Source organism: Carassius auratus, chromosome 20 (genome assembly GCF_003368295.1).
Source record: "Carassius auratus strain Wakin chromosome 20, ASM336829v1, whole genome shotgun sequence".
NCBI classification, from domain to species: domain Eukaryota; kingdom Metazoa; phylum Chordata; class Actinopteri; order Cypriniformes; family Cyprinidae; genus Carassius; species Carassius auratus.
In genome coordinates this window covers 10,227,499-10,255,236 of record NC_039262.1, presented here as the reverse complement: position 1 = coordinate 10,255,236, position 27,738 = coordinate 10,227,499, and the positions used below count along the sequence as shown (strand labels likewise).

The 27,738-nt window shown below is 36.6% G+C and overlaps 1 protein-coding gene across 1 annotated transcript; it reads left to right on the top strand.

The window, feature by feature from the left end:
* Positions 1-485: 485 nt before the first annotated feature.
* On the top strand, positions 486-27,619 carry mboat2b (membrane bound O-acyltransferase domain containing 2b). Its single transcript, XM_026290973.1, has 13 exons — positions 486-771; positions 14,541-14,686; positions 17,017-17,094; positions 19,948-20,043; positions 20,133-20,188; positions 22,864-22,918; positions 23,167-23,350; positions 23,566-23,758; positions 24,703-24,806; positions 24,891-24,955; positions 25,780-25,912; positions 26,095-26,246; positions 26,343-27,619. The coding sequence occupies exons 1-13, from the start codon at positions 688-690 to the stop codon at positions 26,497-26,499; spliced, it is 1,503 nt and encodes a 500-aa protein (XP_026146758.1). The 5' UTR covers positions 486-687; the 3' UTR covers positions 26,500-27,619.
* Positions 27,620-27,738: the final 119 nt, after the last annotated feature.

Below are 27,738 nucleotides of genomic sequence, written 5' to 3'. Positions count from 1 at the left end.
GGGCCGTTTGAAGGAATTTGTGGGCCCCAAGCAAAATGGACATAGAGGCCCCCCGTCCACCGCACGCACGCAAAGGCTACAGGAACCACAGCATAGCCATACAGTTTAATTTCACCCACACTTTATATATATATATATATAAAAGGTTTACAGTGCATATAACTCTATATGGCTCTGGTCGCGACGGGCCTGACAATGACAATATATCACATGTCATGGAGCAAAACAATACCTTTTGAACAGATATACAGTTATAAAGAGAACAGCTGAATCGTCCATTAAAACAAAACAACCGTTCAGAACCGTTCATTAAAACGAAAAGGAAGTTAATTTAAAGGAAGTTTTCGAAAGTTTCGTGGAAATGAGTCGGGCTTCCCATCAAAGTGAAGTCTGGCACCCTTACCAACGTCTGCCTTTCAGCCAATCAGATCGAGCGAACGCCAAGTTGCGTAATTAATATTCATGAGTCAAGCCTTCACTGTAGTAGGATTTGTAAATGCGTATGGCGGACTGTAGGGTGTTGTACTGCCGTTTGTTACCAGCAGTGGACAGCAACAAGCAGCAACAGTCTCTCCAGAGATACGCTCTTGTGCCAGAGGTGGATGTGGATGTATGTGGGATTGAATCAGGGCGAACTGGGCTGCCACTGTCATAGAGAACAGCACAGAACTAGTACAATAGCGAAACATGGCTACTGAGACGATATCAGCCTGCACCGGATCCAACTTACTACAGCCAATAAGCGAGATAACCAACCTTCCGTTAGATCAGGTACATTTCTATTATTTGTATTTTGTGAAGTAAGTAACGTACATGAGGAACAAAAACCCTCATCACAGCTTTCATTGGCATCCAGGTCCTTCTACAAATCCTTTACAGGCTGTGCACCAAAACATTTGGTAAGGACGATGAAAACGTTGCATTTTTAATGTTTCCTCCCGAAAATCCATGACGTCTTCCCGGGCATCGCATATTTCCGTCGGATAGAGTTGATGGTGTGCTCGAGAAATGTGTCATTTGCGTGATGAGATGGATGGTGGACTGCTCGAGGATTTACAAAGGTGGACATTAGCGAATTTAATTCATGTACAACCTAGATTAATGTAGGCATAGCTCATACAATACAGGGGAGGGAAAAAAAACACTAGACGGTGTCGGGCACTTTTTGGAATCGTCACGATGTCGTGCTACCCAAGAGAGTATTTTTAAAGGTGTTTTTTCTTTTTTTTGTGGTTATCATTTATGTTTGCTTAAAGGTAACACACATATATTGCACAGGAAAATGTTTACATATTAAGTAAGCCTAGTAAGCTGTCTATGTAGATAGCATTTTCAGGGAATGACCATGAAATGCTGCCTAGATAGGCAGCTCACTAGATTTGGAGACACAGCTCTGTGTGTATCACAGAGAATGGCAGCCTGGGTAATTGCCTTGTTTTCAGTCTGTTTTCTCTAAAAGACATTGACAAACTAAAACAAATTCAGTGAAATCACATTGCATGGACAATGATATGGTGTCATATTCATCCGGGAAATATTAAAGGAATTTTAACAGGATGCTTTGAGTTTAAGACTTTCTCTGCATTGATATATATCATATCAAAACATATCTGGTGAACTAGTATTTATTATCATGATAGATGGGAAAAAAATCTATTATGCTTACATTGCAAGCATTTACTCCTCAAATGGCCATTTTTATAAGTCTACATTTATTAATTTGTAAATAGCTTTTACTTGTATTGTGTAGCTATATTTAAATGAGATACCAAATAAACCAACAACCAGGGCCTTAAGGTCAGGTGCAGAGAATTATGGGAGTGTGATTTTGTGGATTGTTTAGACACTGGTTTTATGAAACCATGAAACCAAACACCAAAATGGGCAAGAGTGATGATTTATTACATTTATGTATGTAAGCCTCTATATTGATTTAGTACTGAGAGGATTTAAGTAAATACATTTGAAGAGATGGAGCTGTCTGTGCACACATTTTCACTGCAAACAAAAGGCAAAAGTTTAGGGTCAGTGAGATTTTTAAATGTTTTTAAAGAAGTATCTTATGCACACGGAGGCTTATTTATTTGATTGAAAATACAGTTTGAAATAACTGTTTCTGTTTTACTATATGTTATATATATTTCTGTGAAGTCAAAGTAGATTTTTGGCAGCCGTTACTCTTCAGTGTCACATGTTCCTTAAATAATCATTCTAATATCCTGATTTGGTGCTCAAAAATATGAATTATTATCATCACTGCTGCAAACAATTTTTGTCTAAACCATGATTGCATTTTACTGAGTAAAAGGACCAATTTCTTGAAAAATTATCTAGACACCAACTATGGAATGGTAGCATATGCTTCATATATAGACACTTTAGATGTAGGTTTCGTAGAAAAGTTACCTCTTCTAAGGTGTCCTGGTGATGGAGAATAACTCTAAAGTGAGAACAGAGTGTAATGTGAGCAGTACTCGGCTAGCAATGCTCGCCCTCTGCCAGACACTGGATTCCTGTTACACTTGGGCCTAAAAGAGAGAAAGTCTCTAATGCCTTTTGTCTCTTGTGTAGTTTGTGGTTAGTTTGGATCAGACGATTTCCCTCGTTCCTTCTACAACAGGATGTCTTGTTCTTTTCTGTTTTGTACACATTACAGCCGCATTCATCAAATGACAGCCATTTTATCAGTGATGTTCTGAGATCATAGCAGGTCACCAGCTTCAGGGCTTTTGATTCACACCAAAAACATGCCATTTCCCAGCCGTGCATGGTTGGGTCAAAAGGTCAAAGCCTAAAGCAAAAATCTCTTCGGTAGAAATTTGTGATCATTGGTTTCAGAACTGACATTTTATTATTATTATTATTAATATTATGATAAACTTGATTACTTGTATAAATTGTGGTGTGGGGGAGGGGGGCAGAACTGTCTGTTTGTTTGACCAGTGGCAGGGGAAGTGTTTGAGGAAACCTTTTTTTTTTTTGTAATATGTAAAGTGTATTCTGGGGTTATGGTCATATCTGTATCGGCCAATATGTGATTCATTTTCTGTACCAGTTAGTTTTACCAAAAGTTGAGGCATCTATCGTATCTTTTGTTAACGGAAAACGCCACTGTTTTTCCATATTCCGCTATGTTCTTCCCTCAGTTTAAAGTGAAAACTCCCCCTCTCCTTCTTACTTCCGTCAATACAACCAACATGAGGAGTTTTCAGGAGTGATGATATTACTGCGTTGAGGTCGAAGTGCCGCGAAGTGCTCTTTCGCTTAGGAAATCGCCACTGTTTATTTTGTGTCACCATACTTACTCGTGTAACTACTCATGTAACCGTCTTTAAAAAGTGAAAACATGGAAATGTCTGGTGGCTTCTAATTTCATCCCTGATTGGATCCTAAGGAATGAATGGTACAAAGTTAAACACTAGCATAATGGCGCCACGCGTTACAGTGATTGAATGCACGCTCTGAGATGGGGGAGGTACCTATCAACTCGTCTAAGTTGATAAATAAAATACAACTTTTGTTTTGTTTGTAATCAGCCAAACAAAATGCAGATTTATATCTAATGGCAATACAATATTTAACCAAAATAGTCTATAGTTTTCTATATTGTTGTGGAACAAACAATGGTCTTCTCAAAGTCGTAAAATAGAACTCAAGAAACGAGTTCCATATGACAGCCACCGAGTCTTTGTCTGTCCGGGCACCAATATTTATACCTTTCTTTTTTACCATAATTGGAATTTCCATTTTTTTATTGGCTATGCCTGTCCAATTTGCCACAATTTATTTCTAACCCACCGTTTGCATGCTTTAATGGTGGAACTTGGCCTTATCAACCATTTTATGAAAACTTTCATTTTGCCGCCTCCTATTGTTGGCGGGTGATCCCAGGAGGCATTGATCAAATCTGTCAACTTCTGGAAATCCATACTTCAGTTCACAGGTGCAGTTCAATGGAAAACTACCAGTACTGTCCAATGGGAGGGCCTTTATACATCCAATCCTCTTAAGACATCCAGTATTTGAGAATAATTCAGCATATTGATCAATATATTGATTACTTTCATAGTCATGCATAATATTTTAAGATAGTACCGTATTGAGTAAATAACATAATATATAATAGAATAACACAATAATATCTAGCATGATTATCAGCCATAACATCAAAATAATTATTGGTATCAGCCAAAATTTCCATATAGGTGCATCCATGGTGCATTTAGTGATCAGTCAATTATAGCATTTCAAACTATAAATTTTAGTGTAATTTTAAATTGTATCATTTGTTTTTAGCAAAAATATTGAATATAAATTATGTACAGTATATGCCATTTATTGATTATCTTCCATGACATTAAAATAATTATTGGTATCAGCCAACATTTCCGTATTACTGCATCCCTGGTTTATTCAGCAATCAATTCATTTATAGCATTTAAAACTAATTTTTGTTATTTTTTATTTTTTTTACCAAGATGACATATAATTTTGCTTCTGTCTACCATTCTTGATTATCTGCCATGACATTAAAATGATTGTTGGTATTGGCCAGAATTTCCATATCTGTGCATCCCTGGTGTATTCAGTGCTCAGTGAACACGGATGGATTGCTGAGACCTTTAGTGAATCAAGAAGTGGCGTGTTAACATTTTATGCTCTGCTTAACCATTTGACTGTGGGAGGTGTTGGTTTCTTGGGCTGAATGAACAGTGGAAGGTGGTTTTCTTATCTAACAATGCCACGATAACTGAACTTTGCTTAACAAAGACCCCATGCCTCATTAATGCAAATAACACCCGTGTGTATTGTTGTGCAGGCCTCCAAATTCATTAGTCAGCTCTTGTGTACCTAATCTGTGGAGCCTTTGCCGGTTTGATTGAGTTTAAGGCTTACACTAATAAATCATGTGAAGTGCTGATCAGAGAGAATTTGCTATCTACATTTGCATCTACGTATATGGCAACTAACAACTTAGTTAGTTCACCCAAAAATGAAAATTAGCCCAAAGATTACTCACCCACTCATAAGTCATCCTATGTGTATATGACTTTCTTCTTTCAGACGAATCCAGTCGGAGTTATTTTTAAAATGGTCTTTGATCTTTCAAGCTGTTAAATGTCATTCAGCAGGTGTTGCATTGCTTCAGTCCAAAAGAAGTTAAATAAAAAGTGCCCATCCGTAAAAGATGTGTCTCACATGACTCCGGGGGTGAACAAAGGCCTCCTGTAGTGAATCGATGGGTTTTTGTAAGAAAAGTATCCATATTCAAAATGTAATAATCAGTAGACTGCGCCAACAGTTGTACACGCAAGCAACTCAGGGTGAATGATGTATGAGGGTGTTGGGTGTTATATTTACATGTAGTTGAGGAAACAATAATTCACACTCTAAAAATAATCTCAAACTCATTCTGGATGTGTAGGTTATTCAGTGAGTCATCATATATTTCTTAGTTTTTTTTTTATTTTTATAATTGAAGTCTTTATTTATTTTTAACATTTTTAACAAAACAAAACCCCCCCACAAAAAAAAGAAAGAAAAAAAAAAAAGGGACAGACAGCTTCCAAACACGTTTAATTCACAATTGCATTTTGGGGCCCTTTATCAATAACCACTACAGACAGACTCACACAAAAAAAAAAACAAAAAAAAAAAAACAAATACAGTAAAATCTAATTCTAATTGCCTATTCATGTAACACCACAAAAATAAAGAATTAACAAAAGAGAAGCATTTCTTTGGTTCTTAAATTGGCATCATGCTCTCTTAATTTGGAATTTGCTTGATCATTCTTCTTTGAGTAATGTGGAGCAGTGGGCTCTTTGAGTCTCTCAGAAGATGCAGATTAATTTAGCAGGTCTCCAGGGGATATGAATCCTAGCGTGAAAGTGTTTTAGAGACTGCGGTTTACTCTGTAACTCAGCATATTCACTCGTGTGCTGGAGGAAAAACAAATACTCAAGTTGCCACATTGCTGTTTTGCGGATTACATAACAAACAAGGCCTATCCAAGAATTATGTGTGCAGCCAAAGGTTGACCTTTTAAATCTTTTAACTATAAGAGACATTTAAAAACACGAGTGATTATTCTAAAGGTCTTTTTTGTGAAATGCTACATATTTAAAAATAATAATAATCTGGCATTTACATGTGATGCATTCTTGTCTTCATAAACAGCAGATGGAACACAGCAGAAGGGAACGCCTGTTTTTAAAAGTGGAATAATACATTTTAATAGCTATTAAATAGTTATCTGTTATGATTCACTATTACTTGTTTTTAAATAATTCATCCATATCAGTTGATATTGATTATTAATTTTTTTTTGCATTTAGATTATCTTTGCCATTATTTCATAATGTACATTTAAAGTTATTTTTGATAACATTTATTATGTGCATTTTATTTAATCTGTTATCACTTATTAGCATAACATCAATATACTCGTTTTCATATTGTGCATCCCTAATGCATAAAGACCCCGAAAATGACTCCTAATTGTTTTATCTTTTAGTCCTTTAAGATTTTTGCAATTGATAAGAAATGACATTTTATCTCAAAGTATTTTGTGAAATGTTGTTGCATGAAATTACTTTCTTTGAAAGTTTTTTGTGGCCAATCCTGTGGCATGAAGAGCTCTGTAGAATCCATCTAAATGTAATAATAAGATCATTGGATCTATAACTGATGCTAAGTGCAAGCAAGGATAACTGATATCCATTCCACTCCAACTCCAGTCCATTTCTAAGACAAATTAACCAACTTTTGCCTTTGAATACCAAAGACAAAAGCTCATTCAATCTTAATATCCATCACACATTGCTTTTGAAGCTCTCATTGGAGTGGTCCATCTCCTCCAGATTTGACTGTAGTATCAAGGGCTTAGTTTGTTTGCAATTCCAATGCCATAGCCAAGGTCAGGCATTTGGCTAGGAAGATGAATGGGTTAAGTGTTGTAGAGCTCACCCTATCATAAATGCTTCTTGCCTAAATGTTATGATGGACCCTCATGGCTATGAAGCAGGATTGATAAAAAGGTCTGATTTCAGATGTTTGATCTGTGACTGGGCACTGGAAGGAAAATGGGAGTATGAAATTACATTTGAAACCACAGTGAAAGAAAAATGCAGGTGCTCTGTTATTAGATTTAGAAGTATTAATGTTGTCTTAATAATCTCTTGCATAAGCACATTTTGAGACAAGAGTGAGTAATCAAAACTATTTGTCAACCAATAGAATGCCAGTGCCATTATTATCGGCCAATATTTGGCATTTTTAATTGTCACACTTGGCACATAAATTTTTCAATAATTGTCGGAAATGTGACTTCTATTTTGACAGGACCGCCTGAGTTTAGACACCAAGTGTAGTTAGTTTCGTTTTTTTTTGTCTGTGTGTAACAGAACGTCACATTAATGTTATTTCCACCGCATACATGAAATTACTTGGAATATGGTTCTTAGTGTGGATAGACTTAACATTACTTAGTGTGCAACTGGTAACAAAGTTTACTTAGTTTTTTCCTCACTTCCTTATGGAAAAAACAATGATTTAAAGAATCAAGCAAGACGTTGCTACCTGTTTTTACGTATTTATTTTTCGCAAGCTCAATTTTTTTGTGTTTAATGGATTCCTTTTGAATTACTTCCTTCTTATTATTTTAGTAAATATTATGTAAAAAAAAAGATTTATTTAATTTCATGATTGCTATGCATGTGGTATTTACTAACTAGTGCTGATCATGTGATCTTCTATTGGCTTTATCATCTTCAGCCATCCAAAAATCAATGTCGGTCGACCTAAAAAGATATGTTTAGAAACCAATAATAAACCAATTAATAAATGTATTTATTTATTTAATTTTAAGGGAATTTTTGTTTACTTTTGTAATTTAAAATTTTGGGTTGCTTACTGATGTTGAAAATCTGGGTCTTGAAGTTAAACCAGATGAATGTGATCAACACAGTACTGAGAGGGAAAATATTCCTGCTCTATATCACTTTATATCCCATGCAGAATAAAAATGTTATTTGGTTTCAGTTGCATCTCACTGCAAGAAATATGAAAAAGGTTTCTTTGCTTTGATCTCCATAGAAGTGCTCGGAGTGGAGAGCAAATCAATCAGGCCAAGCATGTGTCCAGTGACAACTCAAAAGACTGATGACTGCAGCGGGCAGCTTTCATTCTGCACCTCAGTGTCCTCTTTTATTTTCAGGAGGACCGTGTCTAGGCAACAGGCTTCTCAAGGATTGCCACAAAAAGCTGATGCACTTCAAACTAAAGTGTGTCATCTTTGCGCCTCTAGCGATACCAAAGGGAACTGCAAAAATAGTGATGGTTCTTTAACAGGTTTCCCAAATACTTTCCCTTTTGATTGGTTGGCCAATCAGATTGTCTATTCTAAACTAAATTGCTATAATTGAAGCAATAATTCTTCATTATTATAATTATTATAATTATTTTTGCTCATCATACAGGCCATTTAACATATAGAACACCATAAATATGCCATAGTATGCAAAGCTCAGCTGAATGTAGCCGTTTTTACTGAACAATATGAAATGTGAAAGTTTGTAAATGTAGTGATTTTAAATGTATGTGGATCCCACATATACAGCTTTTATGTTCACTCTAACAAATGCAGAAATTTTATTTGTTGTTTGTTGTTTTGCACATTAACATTTGTTGTGCTTTATTTTGCTGACAGATATTGTTTGGATTTTTGTATTCGTGAGTCAGCTTGAAATTAATATTGATCCTATAGTTAAAAACTTCAAAATGAAATCATTCAAGACTTTTTGTGGTATTTGTCAGCGCACATTTTCCCCGGTTTTTCTCTTTTGTCAAGAAAACTCTCCCTCTGAAACTTTAAACTTTTGTTAAAATGGCCAAGTACTTTTGAAATCCCCTGTTCTTTTATTCATTCTCTGTCCCGTCTCAAGTTCATTTGTTCTGACAATTGGCACATTTAGCATCTCAGCGGTGACATTCACCACCTGATGAAGTGTAGAGGCCTTTCGCTTTCCCTGCATCAGCTGACTTTGATGAATCTCCAGGATATTTGTAGCCAAACCCAAGCACGGTCCTCTGCCTCTGAGTCACACATACAGAAAGAAATCAGATTCATCTGCTGCTTATCAGAATTTGTAGGTTTGGCAGATTCTCGGATGTAGTTAGATATCTCCAACAGGGTGCAGACAGCTTTAGCCTGTGCTCTGAGGTGATGGACCCCTGCTCAGGTTCCTCTGCAGTGACACTGGAGATCAGGCACCAGGTAACCTGGACATGAAGGAGACTAGGAATGTAATGAGACACATTAAGGATCATTAATTAAAGAAGATAGAGAGAGAGAGAGACAGAATAAAGGAGAGGTCCAACTTTTCTGGCTAGCTTGCTTCATAGGAACAGTAACACGTCAGCATGGAGCAGTGCAGACGTGCTGAGTTATTGATGAAGGTGAGCAGGTTCAAGGCTGTTATTTGAGTTCCTCATGTCAATCGGGTATTGGATAATATGCTTTAGGCATCCGCCGTACTTTGACAATACGTCATGGGACATGGGACCGTTAGTGACACTCACGCGGTGTTTGCATACTTTATCACTGATGAAGTGAATTAAATGCAATATTAGTCGTATACACAGCCGTTTCAGAAACATTTTCGTTAGAAACATAAACACTATTTATATAATACAGTGCCATCTTTTCAATAATAAAGTTAAAAATAATCATATATGCTATTTAAATACTAATAAAAGTGCGGGTATATATGCTTTTGTAAGTGTTGTATGATACACGTGACTCAATACAACATTGCGACTACAATACAAAAATGTTTTTACCATTCTAAAGACACGGATTTGTTGCCATTATTGGAGCTGAAAAGGTTTGTCTAACCCAAAACACACGTGATCATTGTCATGCGGTGGATCTGGCCAATCGTGAAGCAGCTGTGTGGTCATCAGTGCTCCTGCAGTCGCTCTAGAGAAACTGCGGCAGCTGAGTCAGCCGGCTGCTCTCGAAACACTCTAGCGGTACTTTGATACCACACTTTATAGTCATGTGGCATCTGCGCTGTCTCAAGTCAGACAAAATTTTTAACTGGCATGCACTGCTTCAAGTCAGATTGCGATTGGGTTGCGCAGTGCTGCGTGAAGTCGAACGCACCCATTGACTCTCTCTTTGAATCATTGGTTCACACGGTTCGTTCAAAACTTAGATTCAAGCTAAATACAGCTGTGTTGCTTGTAGACACACAACATTTCTGCTTAGGGTTTATAGGTGATATTTTAGTTATAAAAAATTTAACAAAAACACAGATTATTGTGTTTAAAATATAGCACAATAATAATTTTTTATTTACTGAACTGTTGTATAAAATCAGATTTGCACTCGTGTTCTTAGCACTCGAACTTCGCAAAAACAGCTATTGCTGTAAAACTGATATTGCTCTCTCTACTGGTGTGATATCGGTTATCATATGATATAAATATGAGACAAAAACTCATACAGGGGCATTTATTTAGATTTTTTTGGGCATAATTGAGTTGTATCCCTGCATCATATTTGTCTATAGTCAGCTGTATGAAATGTAAGATGACGTACAGGTCTGGGAGTGGGGCCAGTGCGTTAACTGCGCTCAAATATTTGAATCGTGTTATATTTCATAATTAATTAATTAACTTAACACGTTAAACTGACAGCCCTTACACACACACACACACACACACACAATTTCTTCTTCTTATGCAAAATCAAAAAGGAGTTTTCTTAAATTCCCTTATGTTATAGCACAGAAAATTACTACTTAGCTTATATGATTATATTAAATCACCCAAATTTAGGTTTAATAGTTTCACTAGAAGTCCTTCTTATCAAGACCTTTTTGAAAAATGATAAAGCAGTAAATACACAGAAATGGGCTCATTTTGTTGTGTCAGAATGTCAAAAGTTTACCAACATCTAAATTGCTAAACAAGAACATTATTTTGTGTATTTTGGTTTAATGAAATGTGTTTATTTTTCACATGCTGTACATTATTGTTTCTCCTCTATGCCCTGCCTTTCTTTCTTAGATATTTACAAAGCTCATCGTTCTGAAAAGCGAGGTGTGCGCTGATTGGCCAGCTATCCAGTGTAATGTAATTGGCCGAATGCCTAAAACTTTGATGGAGATGTTACCCCCTTTACCATATTGTGATGCCATGGCCTGGTGCGACGAGAAAAAAAAACAGCAATACATTGTGACACGTAAACATAAAACCATGTTTGCAATTGTGATCAGAGAAATGGAAATATTTTCGCTTTCGCAATAAAACAGTGTCTCCACAACATGGCGGCAGTGGCATGCAACAATACTACAGCAAGAATCAAAGTAACGCCTTCTTTCTTTGCGTGAACATTTGGGTGGTTTTATGCAAATCTTCCCACACAGTGATGTAGATATGTGGGGTCAGACTCGTGGTTAAACGAGGTGTTTTAGGAGGGCGTGGATGAGTCTTTTAACTTTCATAAAGAATATCTCTTTGGGTTTGAGACTTTAGTCTTTGCAAACTTTAGGCATATTATTTATTCACGAACAGCTTGTAACACTCCAAAGAGAAAGGAAAACTTGAAATCGCATCAAATGACCCCTTTAAGGCAGAGCTTGTGAATGAGCCTTTTTAACGTTCTTCTGTAAAAATGTTTGCTCAAGCTCCTCTTTCCTCTCCTCTCTCCTTGACTTCCCAGAGAGCATGCTTTATAATCTGTATTGATATATTGAGTTGGTGTTATCTTTCATGGCACCTTTTCTCTGAATCTCTGAAAGTCTGAATCTAAGCAGTATGTGCTCTCTGTTTACTGGGGACTGAGAATCAGAAAGCAGTCTGCCACTTCAAAGTAAAATTAATTTGCTCTTTCTTTTGCAGACACAAATGGCCCTTTTCCACTGAATGGAATGGCATAGTACGCTTCGGTTTGGTACTAAACTGCAGTGCAAGCGCAAACCAAGTCGAGCCATGCCGTGCAGTACTGAACCTTACCGACTCGTACCACACAGCGGAAAAGCACTATAACTAGTTTATTCATTTGTAGTATGATTTGTTTTTTATCACAATTAGGTTGGAACAGTTCCAGAAACTTTACAGAAATCCCTGGAATATTCCAAATAATCCTGGGAAGTTTCCAAAATTTCTGGAATATTTCCAAAATTTTCTGGAAACTTTCCACCTTTTTGCATCCCTAATCACAATGCTGCTAAAATGCTTTTTTGTGACTTGTGGCTTTGTTCTGAAATGTTTGACACTGTGGCTATAGCTCAAGGATTTTATGTTGCTGGGTTGGGCCACCATGAACGTGGTGCTGGTGTCAAATATTTATACTTTATTTAATTTTGTGGCAATATTACAAGGCCATTTCTTTATTTATGGCACATTTATGACTGTTTTTGACCTTTTAACTGTGTGATTTCCTATAACTTATTATTAACTAACTGGCTTATTTAGTGTATTGTATTTGCTTACTGCAAGTGTGACAGATGGACAGATAAAACTGAGTGAGAGAGCAACAGGAAGCCTGCAAAGAAAGTTATAGTAGCTGGCAAAGAAGCCCGTCAAAACCGACTGATAATCCTTCATCTGTCAAGGATTATTTTATGTTGTGTCTGAGACGTTATGTAAGCCTTCATAATTATAACTAACTCAATTTCTTACCAGCATTATTCAGTCTCCACATCAAACAGTGTGCTTGGCATTCATGAGCAGTTATCCATAATGGACAGTTTTTTGCTGTCAGTTTCAAGTGTTTCAAGACTTGATAGTAGTAAACCTAATTTAAATGGGCACAATTTCAGTTAAGAATTTTTTTTTACATCCATGCTCAGGTAATCTCAAAGATAAATGGCTCTCTTGTACTATTACCGTGCTGTCATCTGTTATTTTGCATGATTTTTCATTTATATTGATTACTATGTCTGAGTTTAAAATACAGTATTGCTAGTGCTACATACATAGAAGTTAAAGCATGCAGCTAAGAAACTCCCATAAACCTCTTGGTGTGGTCTGCAGATCACGCTTGACTGATGTACTGGATATTGCAAAAACAAGTGGTGTCTTTGTTGTGGTGGATTTATTAAGTGCTATACAGGCGTTGAACGCAGATGTGGTTGAGGAGGACAAAAATAGATTTTATTGTGTGGTGTGTGAATTCTGTCTTTGTTTGTAACAAAAAACAAAACTAAACTTAATACAAATCTTGAAGTATCTAAAATTGAGTTTAGTATTGGGTTTTATGTTTAAATATTTTAATATTTAATAATATTATTATAATGTTTTGAATGTAATGTTTTAAAGGCAATATTTTTAGTGACTGGAAATATGTATAAAGCATAGGAATAAAGCTCTTTACAGATGTAAAAATGTTTGAGTTTGTTGAAGATATATATCTGTCTTCAGATGATTTGAAGTAGAAACTTCACAGCTGTTTCCACTCAAGAAACAACTCCCAGTCTCACGCTGTGGATGTCTTTGGCTTTCATGAGAAGCATGTCAGTGTAAAACGCAAGGCATTGTCTTTTAAGTAGGTCACAAGGCTTGCAGGGCCCTGAAATACTGCAGGAACCTCACTGAGTCCTGCCAACCTTCTGACGTTCTCCTGGAACAATGTTGAATCGTTGTTCTCTCACCCTGTTAGTTGTGGTGTTTATTTTTTCTTCTAAATTCCATTGTCTTTAAATAATAATCTTCACACCTGGGGCGAGTGACATGTTTCCAGTATCAAATGCTGTAGTTTTCCTATGCACGCTGAATATCAGAATATATTATATGTACAGATATGTGTAGCAGTATTTGGGCCAATGGGGCTTCAGTGTGGGCGGGGCTACCAAATGCAAACCAAATGACAACAGAATAATGCTTGATGCTTTTCACTTTATTGTGTTGTGCTTGGGATGGGCATTTTATGAAATTTAATAGTTGATTTCTGCAAGACATAAAAATTTGTAACTAATTACTTTAAAATTATAAGGCATAGTTCACCCAAAAATGGAAACTTGCTGAAAATGTACTCCCTCTGTGTACATGTAGATGAGTTTGTTTCTTCACCAGGTATCGTGGAATTGGAGAAATTTTGCATTATATCACTTACTGACCAATGGATCCTCTGCAGTGAATGGGTGCCGTCAGAATAAGAGTTGATAAAAACATCAAAACAGTCCACACGGCTCCAGTCCATAAATTAACATCTTGTGAAGTGAAAAGCTGCAAACAAAGACACTTACTGACCAATGGATCCTCTGCAGTGAATGGGTGCCATCAGAATAAGAGTTGATAAAAACATCAAAACCGTCCACACGGCTCCGATCCTAAAAAAAGCTGCATGTTTACAGTGTTTTTACAATGTAAAATGCATTTAAATAAATACATGTTTATTAAAATAGCTCTTCCTCAGAAGTGATAAACGTATCTGAAAAGTTATACATCTCATTTAAGTATCAGCCTTTTGGTCGTTATAAGTTCAGTTGATGATCAGTTGTGTTTTTTGTTGGTTTCTTTGTTTTTAGGTGAACTTTGTAGTATGTCAGCTCTGTGCCCTGCTCACGGCCGTGTGGTTCAGGCTCTATCTGCACCCCAGCAAAACCAGTCCTTTTGTGCGGCATGTGGTGGCCACACTGCTGGGCATCTACTTTGCCCTCTTCTGCTTTGGCTGGTGAGTATGTGCCTGCTGTCAATACTGACACATCCCTCTCTGTGTGTCCGCATTGAAACTGAAACCAGTTTTTGCTTGTACTCCCTGCTGCTGGACTGCAGGATTTGTGCTGGTCTGACATTCCAGAAAGATACAACAGACGCCAATCAATAGAAAATGTAGCAGTGTGTGAAACGAGCGAGATTTGATACGGAATAAACAAACGGTTTGTAGGACAATAAAAAGAGCTGAAGCTGACGTTTGTTGTACACTGTCAGGTATCAAATGATGTGGTATGTTGCAGTTGTAAATACACCTGTTTGACTCTCTCAGCTCCGTGCAACAGAAAGTCATCTGTGAGATGAGAGACAACATTACAACTTTTGATTCAAACTAAAACAGGATTTGAAAAACAGAAATGCGAGTTTTCATGGTTACAATTAATTTGTAGTGGTGGGTCCCATTTTTGGATTGAGACACTTTTTAAAAGAAGGTTTAACCTGTTAAATGTCACCGTCCCGTATACGGGACGCCTAAATTTACTTCAATATATTACAATTATATCCTAATCTAATCATGACAAACTATATATCGTTGGAAAGGTCTAAGACTCCTAAATAGATATTTGACCATGTTTTGTTGTTAAAAATTATGAAGGAACAGTAAAAGATTAATTTATAAAAAGAGTGCACCTCAAAACATATACATCATAACAGGAGTTCTGACCTTTGTCACAAAAAATCTACTCCGCTTCCTTTTTCCCTATCACATGTTTTAGTAATCATCATAAATTATATATCATTTGAAAGCTTATATACTCCAAATTCATCTTATGAAAACCATTTTGAAATCGGACACTGCGTTACCATGGAAACCATACTTTAAAATCTTTTAGCGTGGTCCTCCCCCTTAGTGGGAGGGGTCATATTCCAAATATATTACGGTCTTTTAGAATCAAAACTTTTCATAATCTTGACAAAATACATATCGTTGGAAAGGTCTGAGTCTCAAGATTCCATATTTGGTGGTTATTTTGTCATAGACATAATATTGAGAGAGAAATTGATACATTTGTGACAAACAAATGCATCCAAAAAATTCAATGGAGTTTCAATGGCCCCCGGTGGCTTTTTGTGGTATAACACCTAAACAAAATTGCATATGAACCTACATTTTTTTTATATCAACTTCAAATTTGGAACACAACTTATTTAGACATATGGCTTTAATTTTATAGCAATTTTGGATTAAAACATATTTTATAAAATATTTATTTTATATAAAATATAATAAAAATAAAATAATAAATGTATTTACAGTAAATTTAAACTTCTATAACTTTTTTATGCTTTCATTTTTTTAAATGATCTGCAGATTGTCTTCTTTAAAAAGAGACCAACCTTTGGTCTGTATTCAAAAGCGTTTATGAATTATAACAATTTAAGTGTGAATAGTGTACTTTCACGTGTATGTTAAAAAATGGGGGTGACAGTTAAAAGGTTAAAGGTTATGCACACACAATGCTCTGGGTGTGTGTTCACCGTTTGTGTGTGTGTGTGTTCACTACTGTGTATGTGCACTTGGAAGGCATAAATGCACAGCACAAAAAATTCCAAGTATGGGACACCATACTTGGCCATATTTCACTTCACTTATATAATGCTGCACGTTTTCCACCACAATATTGCATTTTCAGAAAATATTATTGGGCGATCCTAACATAATTTAAGAAACATGAGTGTCTGTGTTGTGACTGTCAGCTCACACAAGCTCGTATTGATGTGTCAGAGGAGACTAAAATCCGGAACTCATTAACATCTCATTTAATAAGACAAACAGATCAATAGGCCACACTCATGATAATAAAGGATAGATAAACGTCTGGCTGCTAATTAGTATCATCTTTTCAAACCATTATTAAATTCTTAAAGTGTGTCTTACAGATAAGCTTCTATATAAGTTTCTTTTCTTTACATAAAGGGAGTTTCATTTGTTGAGTCTGGGTAATAGGGATACAAATTCAGCTTTTCTACTTGAATGAGGACAAGATAAAATATCAAAAACTGCTTTTAGCAGGTATTCGCGCTAGCATCTAAAGGTATCTTGGTTCTTTAGCTTAGATTACACTAAAAACTGTTTTCATGCTGATCCAGATAATGTGCATTTACATTTGGCCTTCACATCTATCAGAAAGACTATAGGCTGTTCTCGAAGGTTGAAATCTGTTCCTACAACTGCCATATTAACAGTTAGGGTCCTGCCTTTGATTTTTCAATGAGAAGTTATATACTGTAAGTATCATTTGAAAGTGCTGTATTAATAGAAACAACATTTTTCTCTTTCTTCTTCAGGTATGCTCTTCATTTCTTGCTCCAGAGTGGCATTACTTATGGAATAATGATTCTGACTGGAGTCGAGCACATGCACAAGTGAGTTCATAATTTCATAACTATAACAACATTGAAAAGTACTCAAGAGTGCTTTAAAGTTGTTGTTGCATTAAAGGCAACATTAAAGTGACTCCATTTACTACTGAAGAGCCCATGAAATAGCTGGACAAATACAACATTTCTGGTGTCGACCCTACAAAAAACGGCCTCAAAGCTAAATCTACTTTTTCACTAGGAAATACATAACAACAGAGGAGTAAATCTGGTTGTGAACACCATTACAGTACTTTAAATTCAGTTGAACCCAGATGTGAGTGAAAACTTTATGGCCCCCTTTTCTTTCGTAAGGTGAACTGAGGCCCATGCTGATAGAAGCCGTCCCCTCTCTTACAGACCATCTCTTCTGATGAAAGAGTTGAAAACTGACCCAGAGATAATTGTAATGAGAAAGAGATCATTATCTTCACCCGCTGGCCATCAGTCACTGTCCTCCTCACGGGTGTTATAAAATCTTCCATTATTTCTCCTCTGCTGTCTCCTGCCAGCTGCCAGAAACTTTTTACTAGATGGTAAATATAAAACTGCCTCAATGTCAGTCTTCTGCCAAATGGCCCTTTAGGGACATTTTGTTTCAAATGAGGTGATATTACTGTCTTAAGATGATTCAGGGGTAGTTGTTGGGGTAAACAATTCTTCCTCCTTCTTTTTCTGTCTTCTATTGGTGGGTTGAGTAGAAAGGCTATTGACGTTACTGGTTGTGTCAATTTGGGAAACATACTGTGGTTGAGACCATTCTATTTTTGGCATTCTGCTAAACACACTCACGTTGTTGAAAGGTAAGCACACACACAACCACACACACACACACACACACACACACACACACACCTCGTCTACCTTCATTCTCACACCTGCAGTATCTGGGGACCTGAGCTGAATGTGTCGAGTGTGTGTGTATAAGAAATAATGAGAATGACTGGGAGCTTCTGCTTTTTCTGTGAGATAAAGGATCTTGCATGGACTCATGACCTTCTGTTGTCATGTGAGGTGAACAGAACACAACAGAAGGTGTGTAAACTCTCAGTCAGTATGTTTGCATGCACAGCAAAAAAAAAAAAAAAAAAAAAGTTTTTATATGCACTGTGTTAGCATCTTGTCCACTATGCTTTTTTTCACCATCTTAGACATAACTCTGCGGAATATACAGTTAAGCTTATAGATACCTAGTTAACTTAATGCTAAATCTACCAAACAAAACCAGTAACCTGGCATAAAGCATGATCAGAGGGCACAGAAGAGTTTTGTGAAGGTTTATGATAGTGACAAGTAGACTTGTGCCGGTATACGGTAATGCGATATATTACGGTAATAAATATGCATGATATTGTTATCTTGGGCACTTATAAATAACGCAAATAATTATATATTACTAATTATTCAGAATTTGAAATGCATTTTAAGAAAACTATTCCAATCAACTAGTCAAAATGCACAACACCGCTGCATGCTGCTTGAAAGACGAGTGTGTGCTCTGATGTAAACGTATAAGAAGCACATGGAGGAACACGTGAGAGACGTGTTGAATGAAAGCACATTCACTCTCTGACAGTAGATAGTGCTAAACTCCAGAGAATGCAGTCCTTACCCTGGAAACCCCATATATAAACCAGCTGCACTACTTTCTAAAACATATTTAAATAATTTTAAATAGCCATTCAGATTTGTGTATTTGCTATGATGTTCATCTTACCTATTGGTCTTTATAGTTCTTTTGCACTTTAATCCGTGCAAAACATTTAACTTTATATATATTTCTGAATTGCTGATTTTTATTTAAATGTTCAGTGTTATTTAACCTATTATACTTTATTATACTATAGTTTGAGCACTTTTTAAAACTAAATTTCAATACCTTGATAATACCGTTAACCGTGATAAAAGCATGAGCAATTAATCGCAACAGGAAAATGACACCCTTACTTACAGTAAATGCATAGCATTCATATAGAGCATCATTCTAAACATATCTTTCTATTGGTAGCAAGTATTTTAGAGTTTGAAAATAGAATATTCTACACAAATTCATAATATGTCTGCATATGAGACTACAAAATATTGTATTCTTTAAAAAACTGCCCATGGAGTTTTATGATTTTAATAATTAAAATGACTATTCCAGGTCTATAAAACACACTTCTAAAATTAGACTTCCTCATATATCCAGATTTCTGGCACTCTGACAGATACCTTAATTGTTTGTAGTTCATCTTAATTTAATGTTTTTTCGTTATAATTTTACATACATCATTTATATAATTTAAAATGTGCGCCTTAATTGGACAATCCAGTGGTCAAGAGAGCCATGAAAAATAGATAACATACAGACTGAGCAATCGCATTCAAGCTTTAACTCAGTCAGCAAAAATGAAACACCTCTATGGCACTAGCAGTTTACAACTCTTTACAACTCCTTTTTCTGTCTTCTACCTTTATTTTAATTTCCACATTCTTTTTTTGCATCATACAAGAATAGAGAGTAATAATGTCATTCATTAGCGTAGAAAATAATGCGTTTCTACACACACACACACACAGAGAGAGAGTCTGCTGTTCAGTCTCTGCAGATCAAAAGCCCTCATCACCACTGAAAGTTCATTTCTAGAAACATCTTTGAGCTCTTTGTTTGCGTACTTTAAAAATGATGTTTGTGCTTGTTTCTGGGTTTTAATGGATCATAAAATTCTCTGTATGCCATCCTCCAGGCCCTCATGATATCAAAGCGCTTGTAAAACAACAATTTATTTGTAACATCTGAAGAAAAATGGTCATAAGTACATTAATGCATCAGAAATGGCTTGCAATCTAAAACCTGCTGTTTGGTTCACATTGCAGATACTGTTTGGTATTCGCTCTGGGTTATCTAAGCTTCTGCCAAATTACCCGGGTTTACGTCTTTGATTACGGAATGTACTCTGCAGATTTCACGGGGTAAGACTATGCCTTTCTGTGGGATGTTTCTGAGCTTCATTGTCCTTATTTTCTATAAAAATGTATCTTTTTCCTTTTCTCTCTGACAGGCCGATGATGGTCATCACACAGAAGATAACCAGTGTGGCCTTTGAGATCCATGATGGTGAGTGAATGTGTGTGTGTTTGGTTAAAGTTGAGAATACACACAGGAATGATGCATCGGGATTCAGTTCTGGATGCTGTTCCAGGCGACTGCAGTTGTGATTGTCAAATGTGCTGCCAAAGGGCCTGAGAAACTAATTAAAGAAATGGAAGGCAGCGGGATGAAATGAAGGCAAATGAAAACAAACCTCCCTCCTTCTCTTCACCACTCGATTGTTCCACAGGGTGACAGATTACCCTTATGATGTGTGCTCCCCACACCGCACTTCTTAATATTACCGTTATCACAAATGCATTTCTTTGTCCTCTGCTGAGTTCAGCTGCTGGCCTGCAAACCTTTGTTATGGAGATTCTACTAAACAGAGTGGATTCCTTTAAGATTTACTCTGCTCACTGAATGTCTACTGGTAGATTAAGTCTGGATGATATAAAGATTTACAGGTTTAGTGTTTTTGTTCCTTTTTTTTTTTTACGGTAACATTTTTTGTACAATTTTTGTTGCAAGTTTAACATTCATTTTAACAAAGCAGTGTTGCAGTTGCTGTCTAGTGGTAATTAAATTTAGACATCATGCCATTGTAGATATGTCCACGTGAGTGATGCAAAAATTCAAAGTCAGGGCTAGCAGAATTTGTTATAAATAGGTGTAGCAATAATATTGAATTTTTATAATATTTTAGTGTTTTTTTTTTTTTTAGTTTATATTACATAACATGATGCTTTTTTTCACTGATGTCGGGCATATTATTCATTTGTTATGAATAATTGTATCTTTTAGTCTTCATAGTCAAGCTAAATATAGAACATAATCAAATGAGATGAAGTCCCTTTCATTTGGAAAGTATTTAATTCAGTGGATTATTTAGAAATGGGCATTACCATGTGGTTAGATGAAGCAATTTTCATTGATTTCCAGTACAGATATTGTGATATATTCGGTTACTGTGATATAAAATTACTTGTTTAGTAACATAAATTGTATGTAAGCTTATAAAGTGGTTTCACTCGCCTGTTGTCCTGAATAACCTGTCATTGATATTCCCTATGGTCTGTAGGACACTAATAGGACAAAATCCCCCATAGAAGTCCTTGGTGACCCCTTCACTAGCTCTGGGACATGTTGATGCTTACTGTGGGTGAAGCTCTTGTCTCTGCACTGCTGCTGCTCACGGAGTTGGGCATAAACCGTAATGAAAACATTTTAAGTGGCTCTTCTTGTTATATGCACAAGGGTGGCAATAAAACAACGAAATTATTCAAGCCACTTACCCTGGGTCACCCTGCCTTGTCTTATCGTGCAGGAAGACAAACAACTGAGGAGGCTGAGGAGACTCATGAGTTGTCCACATGAACTCTGAGCCAAGTCAATTTACAGCACATTTCTTCCCTCTCTAATTACTTCTGTAAATCAGAGGGAGGCCAGGGAGTGTTAGACTAAACTCACAAGCTTAGAATTTGACCACGTACAAGATTTCCACTGTGCCCAAATCATGCAAACATTAGGATTTCCCAATAAATTGTATTTAAAGGAATAGTTCACCCAAAAACTTGCCAGTCTGCCATAATCATTCCATCATCCCAGGCAGTGTTAATTTCGTCAACAAAGATGAGGACGAAAACATTGACGGGCTAAAACTAATATGGACTACCCGACATTTAAAATACATAGGCTACTGTCTTGTCCTTCAAAATGTGCGTTCCTGTCATTGGATTGCAATCGGATAAGGGGCATTCGCATATCTAGTCTCAGTATGGCAGCCACAGTAGATGAATAGACTATCAAAATGCGAACTAGCGATCTGAAACAATGGTCTCAGCACCCAAAGGCGTAGGAATAAGGTGACCAGACATCCCGTTTTTCCCCGGGAGTCACAATTCTTTGTCAATTAACTTAAAGATATTGAAGGCGGGATAGACGGAATTGCAATGGTAGAAGTTCTCTTTCTCGCGCACGCTCCATGTCTTCAGTTCTCATATACAGCGCACGATCAGTTCTCAGTGCTCAAATACGCACACAGCAGTTCAAATGTCTATCGTGTGTAGAGTATCTCACGTAAATAAATTTGTTTATGGATTAAGTGAACGTGAACAGGTGTGTGAAAACTGAACGTGTGTCTGTGTTACATGCATGCCTTCCATCTTAAAGGGACAGAATTAATTAAGTACCTATTCGTATCATTAATGTTAAATGGATACTTCACCCCAAAATTAAAGTTTTGCCATTAATCTCTTATCCCCATGTCGTTCCTAACCTATAAAAGCTTAGTTCGTCTTTGGAACACAATTTAAGATATTTTGGATGAAAACCAGGAGGCTTTTTACTGTCCCATAGACTGCCAAGTAAGTTACACTGTCAAAGTCCAGAAAAGTATGAAAGACGTCATCAGAATATATAATGTAAAATATTATGTAAAAAACGTACATAAACAAGAAACAGAGGAGGGGAATTGTTGAATAAAGTCGTTATTTTTGTTTTTTTTCCTGTACAAAAAGTATTCTTGTCACTTCATGATATTAAGGTTGAACCACTGGTGGCAGTTGGACCATTCTGAAGACGTCTTTATTACTTTTCTGGTCTTTGACAGTGTAATTTATTTATCGTACTGGGATCTGGGATGTTTATTATGGATTGATGGTGTTGGTATTGATATATTTTGCGTGTGTGTATGTTTACAGGAATGGCACGGAAAGAAGATCAACTAAACCAGGGTCAAAAACTGTTGGCCATAAGGTATGTAGACTAAAAAGACTGTTACTATTGAAATGTTGATAATACAAAGACAAAATTAAATGAAGGAATATAGTTTTTGATTGTGTGTGTGTGTAATTGTGGTCTTAAAAACTAGTTGCATTGCCCTTTATATTTAAAACTGCAATCTCAAGTCAAATGTAACATCACGTATTTTCTAGACGTGATGTTGCATTTGTTCTAATGCAACTCTAAAATCAACTTTTCCTCTGTATTTGTGTTTTATTCAGACGAATGCCCAGTTTATTGGAGTACTTCAGTTATAATTGTAATTTCATGGGGATTTTGGCTGGTCCCACCTGCTCTTATAACGATTACATAGCCTTCATCGAGGGCACCCCCTATCGCCACCGAGACCTTGAGACCAAAGGAAAAGTCAATGGGAAGAGCAGACTGAACGACCCTTCACCAAATGTTTGTTTTAAGTTGTTTCACATTACACACCAATTCATGTCACAAGTAGCTTAAATGTTTACCCTTAAAAAGTTTGGGGAAAGACATTTATGCATTTGTTTGATCAAAAATACAGTAAAAACTGCTCTCGCAATGCATCCAAAATTGTTATTTTTTTTTTTCGAAGATGAACGCAGGTCGTTCATATCGGTTTGTGCATTTCTGTTTCTCAACAGACAGAGGTCATCCGGAAACTGGCCACCTGCTTGATCTCTCTGCTGGTCTTTCTCTCCGTCTGCAAAGTCTGTCCAGTGGAGCGTAACGTTGATGATGATTTTATTGCCACCACGCCCTTCTATGCTCAGGTGGTCTACCTGTATTTGTCCATGCTGACCACCCGGCCTAAATACTACTTTGTTTGGACTCTTGGTGCGTGGACTTCCTGCCTCTCCTTCTCTTCCCATCTGGCTAGATTTCTCTCTCCTTTTCCTGTTTTGATCTTTACTGAAAGATATTGGTTTGTTTCATCTTCTTTCTGTTTATGTTCCGTTGATGGATATCATGTTTTTCACAGGGGCATCATACACTTATTTTTCTGAGGGGGAATAAGACATGATCAATCTGAGAAAGAAAAAGACTAGCCTGATAAATGTATGAATGTGTGTATATTTATAAAATCTCAAGCTAGTCAAGATTTTTTGTAGATTGATCACGTTTTATTCCCCATGCCATTTTAAACAGGCATGACACTTCTTTTATTAGTCTGTTTTCCTATTTCCAAATCATCCTTTCTCTCCCCCTAATGTGTTATATATGTGTCTGTTGAACCATACTGGAAAGAATAATTCAATCAAGCACGAGCTGTAGTTTGTCTTTCACGTTCCATCATCATCGTTTATGCTGTACCTCGGGCATGATTAATTGCACATTAGGATGCATCATCCATCGTCTGTTGTGCAGACTGGTTGTGTGACACATTTGAATTAGGATCAACATCTTACACAACACAGCCTAGGTCCAAATGGCTTGTGTTTACTGCCCTCTTCAGATAAAAGATGGAACTAAAACTCATATTTGTCTGCAGATATTCAATTCATGTACCGTAGTAGGTTTTGTCATGGTCTAACAAGAAAATTCTACCAATGTTTATTGTATATTTTATTACAGGCTTCTTTGAAATATGAAACACTACATCAAGCATTTTCATAATTCATTGAATTCCTAATTTGGAAATTACATTCTCGCACCAATCAAACACTTTTACACCTATAAAGGTAGAAGCAAGCTGGTTGCTACAGAATGTATTGTGGGTTTCATAACATTTATTATTTCTGATGTGATTATCTTGACACTCTTGCTGTATTTCTAAATAGCTGATGCAATCAATAACGCAGCAGGATTTGGATTTAATGGCTACGACAGTAATGGTTTGCCTCGATGGGATCTCATTTCCAACCTCAGGATCATGAATATAGAGGTCAGTTCAGCCGCTGTTACCTTGGTTTTATTCCCCTCTGAGTGAATCAGAAGTGTTATAATCAGTAATCTCTCATATTTTCAGCTTGCCACCAGCTTTAAAGTATTCCTGGATAACTGGAACATTCAAACAGCACATTGGCTTAAAAGGTAAGAACAGGAAGAGCACATTTTGCTTTTGTACACTACCGTTCAAATGTTTGGGGCCTGTAAGATTTTTAATGCTTTAGAAAACAGTCTTTTGTATTTGCCAAGGCTACATTTATTTAATCAAAACTACTTTTTAAACAGTAACATTGGGAGATATCATTACCATTAAAATAATGTTCAACTTTAACATGTTTAAAAATGTAATTTATTCCTGTGATGGCAAAGTCCAGTCTTCAGTGTCACACGATCCTTCAGTAATCATTCTAATAGTCTGATTTTCTTCTCAAGAAACATTTCTTATTATAGTCATGTTGAAATCATTTGTGCTGCTTAATTTTTTTTTCAGGATTTTTGATGAATAGAAAACAACATTTATTTGCTATAGAAATCTTTTTGGTAACATTATAAAGTTTGATCAATTTAATGCTTCCTTGCTGAATAAAATACTAATTGCTTTAAAACTATATTTTTGAATGGTAGTGTAATTACAGTACCTGTCACTGCTTTACCTACTTGAAAAAGGAGTAGCACAGGTCTCAGTATTCTCTGTGTGAGGTGGCTCCATCTACTGGTGATTTTTCACAATTATCCAGTTTAGCTGTAATTAAAGGGATAGTTCACCCAGAAATTACAATTCTGTCATTAATTACGCACCCTTTGGAACAACATGAGGGTGACTATTGACAGAATTGTTATTTTTGGGTGATCTATCCTTTATTCTGAGTGTAAGCATTAGATGAAAAGATGAAGAATAATTTATTTTCTCATTTAGTTTTTATACTAGCATGATTGTTGTATATTGTTTATCGTGTGTTGTCTTGTAGGGTGTGTTATGAACGTTGTCCTTACAACCCCACTGCTGCAACTTTCCTGCTGTCAGCCATGTGGCACGGGGCTTACCCAGGCTATTACCTCACCTTCCTCACTGGCATCGTCATCACTCTTGCAGCCAGAGCTGTGAGTGACAGCACATTCTACCAAACATAAAGTGCACTGCATATAGGGAATATTCCTGCCCCTTTCATGCGATCTTGCCATTTGCTTGGCCATAAAAAGTATCACATCATGAATATCAATTCTGAGGGTTGTTAGTTGTTATTCATCCCATTTTTAATGTCATGTCTCCTATTCTCCTTCAGGTGAGACACAATGTAAGGCCGTACTTCTTGGGGTCTCCAGCTCTCAAGTTTGTGTATGATGTCATCACATGGGCAGCTACACAGATTGCCATTTGTTATACAGTGGTTCCCTTCGTTCTGCTTTCTGTGGGTCCCTCGCTCAAGTTCTACAGGTGGCTTGGACAAACAAAAATAAATACTAAACATGCATAACTTGTTTTTTTCCTTCATTCGTGAATTGTCATTCTACTGTCTCCATCGCTCTGTAGGTCATGGTACTTCTGCATCCACATAGGCTGTATACTGCTGGCCATCGCGTTGCCTGTGAAACCACGCCACCTGCGGCTGAAAGAGCAACAGCCTGCTGTACAGCCAAGTCTGGAGAGCACAGACAGCAACAGCAACCAGAAACAAAAAGCCACATGAGTCCTGACACACCTTACCAATCTTCTGTACACACACAGACTGGGCAAATGTACCTATTCTCCAGCCACACATGAAGAGAGTCAGATAAACTAAAGCTCACCAATAAACCAACCAACCAGCCTCTGGCTGGACTGATAGAGTAAGTCATCCCTTGGCTCAGGATAGTGGTACTGGGATTGGACAGTGATTTGAGATGATGGAATCAAATCTGACTGGTATAAGAGGAGTTTTATTGCCAAGAAAACACTGTTGTATAGAATTATGTGACCATGCCTTTGTAATTCAAATTGTCACAGCAAGTATTAGTGTCCTAATCTGGTGGTCTGGCATTGGGCTTGTAAATATGATTTTCTTGCAAGGGACAAGGCCAAAACCACTTGCAGAAAGCTGGCAATATTAGATTTGAAAGCAAAGATTTTTAATGTGTTAGGGGTAAAAATAAATATTCCTAAACTAAAATCTAATAAAGTAGTAATTGTAAATTCTGAAGTAATAAAATGAAAAAAAATAATGAAGTTATTAGAAAAAAGGAAAGAAGATCAAAGGTTGATGTCCAAAAAAATTAAGACAAGTTGTTTTTTAAGTCACCACGACTGAATTAAGATTTAATTCCATGGCTTCGCCATCAAAAACTGGGCTCTTGGCCCTTTGTCATGTTATGTTTGTTATGGTCCGTTGTAGCGTCTCGTCCATGTAGTCTTCACATTAAATGCTGAAAGTTACACATAATACATTCCAATCTAAAGACCAGATATTCTTTTCTCATAAACAAAAGTGTTTGTTAGACTAATTCAATCTAAACGTGGAATTTTGGAAAGTATTGGAATGTAAGAGTAACATCCAGCAAAAAAAAAATGGATAGTACTGTTAACTGGCTGACCTTTGTGAGTCAGGCTGGTGGTGATTCTGTATGCACAGTAATGCACATTTTGTATGGCCTCAGAAATTTTCAAGGTTTGGCCTGCTTAGGGTTGGAAATGAAGCTGATGTTTGTGTTAAAGATTTACAAAATTGTAGAGGATGTCCACTGGACTGGTTTAAAACATTACGTTCTCTGTGTGGGTCTGGAACATTTGTTTTTTTGGAAATTATGTGATTAAAAAAGGTCTTTTTATTACTCCATTGTGGTCCGTTTGCGTTCTGATAAACCATTTTGTAAAGGTAATGTGCGTGGTACAGTTGCACATTCAGTAGTGAAATGTTTGAAACACATTGGTAATTTAGCCTTCCGTTTTCTCA

Bases quoted from the DNA above. Each gene is read 5' to 3' on its own strand.
- mboat2b (XM_026290973.1), top strand. From the start codon at position 688: ATGGCTACTGAGACGATATCAGCCTGCACCGGATCCAACTTACTACAG. The intron at 14,687-17,016 runs GTGAGTATGTGC...TTTCTTCTTCAG, and splicing joins GCCCTCTTCTGCTTTGGCTG to GTATGCTCTTCATTTCTTGC. The intron at 23,351-23,565 runs GTTTGTTTTAAG...GTTTCTCAACAG, and splicing joins TGAACGACCCTTCACCAAAT to ACAGAGGTCATCCGGAAACT.